The sequence below is a fragment of the Cariama cristata genome, unplaced genomic scaffold (assembly GCF_000690535.1).
Source record: "Cariama cristata isolate BGI_N322 unplaced genomic scaffold, ASM69053v1 scaffold3614, whole genome shotgun sequence".
In the NCBI taxonomy this organism is placed as follows: domain Eukaryota; kingdom Metazoa; phylum Chordata; class Aves; order Cariamiformes; family Cariamidae; genus Cariama; species Cariama cristata.
In genome coordinates, this window is record NW_009612218.1 from 110,259 (window position 1) to 116,409 (window position 6,151).

Genomic DNA, 6,151 nt, shown 5'->3' on the forward strand with positions numbered 1-6,151 from the left:
ATTTTCCTCTCAGATTCTGATGAACCACAGCAATGCTATAACCCTGTGAGAAAATGTCTCTATTTTTCAAGTGTTTCTCTTCAATGAAATTAGCGTAGATGAGAACACTCCTATTTATCTTGTGCTTTTAATCTTTCCATAAAACTCAAACTTAGCATAAAAGAAATATTGTCAGGCTATCAGGAATGAGCATACCGCATGAATTTTACGCTGCCTTAAAAAAAGAATCTAAACCAGCACATTCTCCATTGAGTATATGTCAAGCTTTGCAAGTGAATTGTAATAGTCACAATTCCTTTGCGCTCTCTCACATCTCATAAGTCAACGTACGCAGCTAGAGTAGGCTTTTAATAAGTGTCACGGGACACGAGGTGAGCAGCACTTCTTCCAGACAAAAGCAGCAAACCAGAATAAAAATGTTTTTAACTTGGTAAACAAGTCAAGCTCAGTTTGATATATATTTCTGCCAACCCACACATCCATTTGTTGTCTTTATTGTTCTGTTCATCCACATATAATAATTGTACACACGGTCAAGTTTCTGCATGCTCCCAAGAAGCCCTAATAAAGAATCAAATTAACTCTGTTCACATCCCTCTGGAGACAAAAGATAGATGCAGCTATCATATTCCAGCAGGTCTCGTGTTTACGGTCTTTCTATGAGCATACACAGATTTAGAAATTACTGTCTACAGGGAGAAAAGAAAACAAACAGCAACCCCCAGACTTACATCTCTGTCCAGAATTCGGCCGGTGCTATTCAGGTATAACATCTGCCGGATCGGATCGAGGATCACCCAGTAATCTACGTTGTCCTTCAAGGAAAGCTCAATGGTGGGGTCAGGCCCTCCGGCTGTCCCTTTGATCAGCATATTGTCAACCAGGATAGTGCCTGCAAAAACAATAAACACACGAGGGAGAAATTTATATGGGCAGCTACGTTTTTATGTATTTTCATAACAACTGCAACACTAAAAATACTGTTTTCTAACTAGGGTTTCTGGTATTTTATGTTTTGAGTGACGTTTAAAAAGTCTGAACCTTATTATCTGTAATGAAAAACTGCCTCTGACACTGAAGCTAATTTCAGACAATACCAGAAGAAGCACTTGCAATGCACAATAATTTAAGTTGATGGTGAGACCCATCATATACAGCTACCTATTTAACATCATGAGTTTTTTCTCCATTGAGCAATCATCACCCAATCTCACCTCAAACAAATGAAAGCACTGAAATAACAACCAAAACCAGAATACATTTTCTACAGCAAGAGTGACACATCAAAGTGGGGAGGTGGGAGAACAGTTACATAAAGCTCTCGAGGAAGAAAGAGGTTTTATATCTTGAGCTGCTCTGCAACAGAAAACTAAATTGCAGCATAAAGACATGAAAACTATGTCCACCGAAACAAAGGCAGTACTTAATTAGGACCAGCAATCTATTCAACATCTATAACACATTTTTTTTCTTCTCTTGTCCCATCCTGTCAGTTAAAAGTCTTGCCTAAGAGCGCTATTAGTCAGTTCACAGTACCCCCGATGTACATAATTTCCTGTGTACAACACTCCAACTTACTTTCCAAATGTCATGCATTGCTAACTACCCTAAACATTGCACTCCGGTGCCTCAGATTTGCATGCAGAGTATTTATAAACACTCTTGTAAGATTTCATTCTTCTGAAAAATTGACACTACCCAGTTTTCTTCACACTGAAATATTAAAAGAAACGATCTTTGTGGAAGTTCGTCAACAGTTATGAAGAAAATCTGTGAACATCACTCGTTGCAGATCCTTTAACATTGGTTAAAAATACTTATCACATAATCTCCTGTATTAAGGGCCCAAATAATTTGTTCCAAAGTGCAGAGCAAAGCGTCTTTACACCTTCACGTTACAACAACGGCGACTATCTATAAATATATTCATCTGGGGGGAGAGGTTCCGAGTTGGACCAATGGTTTTTCTGGATAAAACAGCAGAACTAATTACTGGTCTTAACTATAGCAAACTGGTTTACAGTCCTATTAAAAGGAAAACACCACACTAAGGTTTATTCAATATTTTTTTTTAATTATATAAAACCACCCTCTTTTTTATACCACAACAGAGACGATGGGAAGAAATACTGCCAAACGTCCACAACTTTGCACCAAAGACTGGTTTTAAGTTGAGGAGCAATACCCTTTTAGCCACACGAGAAACACTGCTGCTACCCACGTATTTTATGGCTATCGGCACAATTTCTTGTCTGAACAATTACGCTCTGGCCCAGTAGCTTGAACTGGCATACAGCTTTTGGGAGACCACCATTAGTTTTAACGTAAAGAGGATTTCATCAGGACAAACAAAATGATTACCAACACTGTGACAGTTCAAAGTGTTTATGTCTGGTCACCAACTTCTCTCAAGTCTATAAAATCCACCAGCTTCCATGTATTGCCCTCATTATTCTGCCACCTCAATGATGATGCAAAGAAAGGTCAGCAACCCAAATCTGAGGTCATCTGAACAAAAGGTGCCCCAAGAAAAGCCTCCCTGAAAAAAAAAAAAAATCAAAGACAACAAACACCACGATCATCCTAACGGCTTCAGTTGCTTTCCTTTTTTTCCCAGTCTTCTTGTTCAGACCCAAAGGCAAAGTCTGAGTTCTGGCTACATCTTCACCAGCACTCAACCTGACAGAAGGCTCTAACACCATTTGGATGGCTCCCGAGGGAAATAAAAAACTGTGATTTCCACCTGTAAACAGCACAGCATTAGGCATTTCAGCAAGGCCCACTGCGCATAGCAAATCTATAAGGTGGAGTCTATAGAAAATACTACATGTGCAAATCCTTGCTGGAAAAAGGAGGAGTTTAAGGGAGGGAAGAATTGAGGCAACTGAAGTAATTAAACGACACAGAAAAGAGGAGAGGGTTGTGAAAGTACTGGAGAAATATACCGCAAGGGATAATTAGGAATTAGCACAAGGAAAAAACAGCAACAGCTTCTGTCTTCTCTCCGATGTTGAAGACTCCTAAGTCCGTGAGGAGCAAAGGGGCATCACAGCCCAAGTCACAAGGACACAGAACTACCCCAGCTGCCCACCAATACAACGCTTTCAGATCCTTAAGCAGTCGTGACATATAAAGAGGATTTATTTCTCTCCTCAGAAAATTAAAAAATAAAGGTTGCCCTATAATGCAGACAGGTCCCTGGTTTTTACAAAAGTCAAGATTATGAATATAATCTAACATTAGTAGGTCCCGATTGAAGTGACAGTAGCAAAGGGAAATTACTTTTGGACTCCGCAGCCCCACTGCCCATAGAGAAATGCAGCATACGCAACGCTAAAGGAATCAGACTGATAATCATTGCAGAGCTCTGACTGCTAACAGAACGGTCTGCGGGGCCATGCCCCTGTGAAGGTGGCGATTACCCTTCCATGAACCGCATACAAGTAATCAGAGGAAAAAAATACATACCTCAAAGGCATGTACAAATTCGTCACGGCACAGCGTGCCTTTGGAAGTGGCAAGATATGGGGGCCTTACTACCAGAATAGCTTTCCACATGTTAAGGATTGCAAAAAAAGAAGTGCAATTGTAGACTGTAGCATCTACACAGAGGAAAGTGCTGCAAAACAAGTCAACGGTGGTTGTAACAGCGTCCTAACAGTGACACACACCAGATATTTTACTACCCGGCATTGGCAGGCAGCTTTGGTTCGGTATAGGTTACGTACACCACGCGTGTTGCTCTTTGTCCAAGGAGGCTTCGTCCTCCCTTGCTTAGTGTCTAGAAGATGGACTTCTGCCAAACTCAGCCTTCTGCAAGGGCTAAAGAGTTCACACAACTTCAATTTTTAATGAACCTGAGAATAAATGATTGCAATGACATACTTAAAAAAATATATATTTAATCAACTTAAAATCTCGATGTGATGACAAATGCCGTATAGTCTCTAGTAAACCACTGCTACTTAACTGACCTCGCTGCTTTAAATTCTGCATCTCGTTTGACTTTCCTCTGCTGCACCCTAGAACAGCTATGTGCTCGATTTAACAAAGTGCCTCTATTTAGTTTGTTTTGATACAGTGATTCTTTTGCTCTTAAAAATGGACTGTTTCTTCTTCAGATATTCACGAGGCACTTGTCCTCTCTCTTCAGGAGACAGCAGTTTGCAAATAAGCCTTTTAATAGCCATCCTTCAAGTATTATTCTTCTAATTTACAAAGAATCTGACCTTGTGGGTCTCTTTTTTTCCCCTTTAGATATCTATCATTTTGTTCCTTACGTTCTGCCTCTGTCCTTGGCCTAAAATGCCAGAGTGGTAACCTACCACCAATAAATCTGAATACATGCAGTTCGATGTGACTGCATCAACAGTTTGTCCATTAACTCTCCATACACACAAGCGCAAAGGCAAACACATCCCCTGACATTTTCAGATAATTTGCTTCCATAATTTTTTGCACAAAGAGCAGCTTAAACAACGCTCTAAGCTGAAATGAAGTCTACCTTGTTATAAAAGTTACATTCTTCTTCGGTAATTGTAGTGGAAGTTCAATTTTAGAGTTTTTGGGGGGATGAGGGGTTGGTCAAATTCTGCTGAGGGCACCTGAACAGGATAGTGCCACTCACAGTGAGGACAGAGGTGGGTCCATGAAGATGCACGTTTCTGATACTCAACTTCTGGAAATTTACACTCATACACCCAAATGTGGAATAGTATTTCAGCACTGTTCTCTGCACTTCTGTCCTGTGTGCCCAAGCCACTGAAAAGGACACCAGGGACTAGACTTACTGATATTTTTTCCTGGCTAAGTAAAAAAAAAAAACCCACAGACTGTTGTGAAAGTTAGATTGCTCATCAACACAAGTAGATTTTAAGAATAGCTTTTCTTCTTGTGTAGAGATCACAATTTGGCTGATTTTCCGCCTTCACTGAAGCCCGACTGATGACTGAGATGTCTTGTGGAAAGATCATACAGCTTTTCAAGGGCTTAGTACAGAATCAGCCTCAAGGAATCCAAGTAAGTTGTTGGCTAAAATACAACAACAAAGCCAGAAACAACAACAGACTGTACAAGCGAGGAAAGATCCATTATTTCCAGGTGTAATATCATTTTTCCGAAAGTAATGACATTTACTCAGAAATGTCATCCGAGCTTGTTGGAAATTATTCAACAAGTAGCCACAAAATAAGACAACAAAAATAAAAATAATAGAGCACTGTAAATACTACAACAATAGTTCTACACTAGACGACTCCTTTGAGAGGAATCCAGAAGCTGAAAAATCCTCATTAGACTGAAATAATAGGGAAGGGTTTGTTTTTACGGATCAGTCTCCGCAGAAGGTGATCTTTCCATGGGAAGGGCATTGCGATGGGAGTCAGGTGCAAAAGTGACAAAATACAGAATTCGCAGTTTACCCTCTACTAAAGAGAGCAGACACACAGTGCTCAGTGAGGACTCACTTATTAAATGATTTAGACATATCTTGGGATTATTTTAGTTGAATATTTTGGCGGAGCTCTTTTTTAAAGAGTGAGGGAATTACGACTGGTCTGGGAATAACCCTTATGCTGGCACATGAAGCAGAAAACAGGATTCTAGTAGAATGATACCTGCAGGACTTGACTTTCAGGAATTAAAAGACATTCGTGGTTTCTCTTTCTGCAGTCGCCAACCTCAAGGTCTGTGGAGCACATCCCACCTCCCCAGCGACACTACTGAAGGGGCTCAGCACCAGGCAAACCTTGTGCCCGATGGCGGGACCAAGGACTTCCCACATTGCGGATGGCTGGTCCCAGTGACATCGAAGAGACGCACCTAACAGCAAGGAACGAAGCAAGCTCTATTTCTGCAGAAACGTAAAACACAAATTGGACAGACCTTACCCTCACAACAACAGCAAGTAGCCTTCCACCTGCTCAGTACTCGAGGGGCTGGGTTCAGCGCCAGAGATCCCTCTGGCGAGAGATCCCAGAAGCACCTCAGCACTCACAAGCGACAGGGCTGAAGGCGAAGCCTGAGGGGAAGCGTGTCTGAAGCAAAGGCAGAAGCAGAGCCCTGAAGGTTTTTATCATCCAAACGTACTTACCCTTCCTTCAAGAACAGTCTGAAACTTCTTATTTCCAAAGTTGATGAAAAGATAAAACCA

General features: G+C 41.0%; 1 protein-coding gene across 1 annotated transcript in view; it reads right to left on the minus strand.

Moving 5' to 3' along the window:
* Positions 1–892, minus strand: part of LOC104160406 (protocadherin-15-like) — a gene marked incomplete at both ends in the record, with an annotated part of 110,959 nt that extends 110,067 nt beyond the window's left edge. The window contains one exon of the mRNA XM_009698519.1: positions 732–892. Coding sequence (XP_009696821.1) covers positions 732–892 — 161 coding nt within the window. The remainder of the gene's footprint in view (positions 1–731) is intronic.
* Between the last annotated feature and the right edge of the window lie 5,259 nt (positions 893–6,151).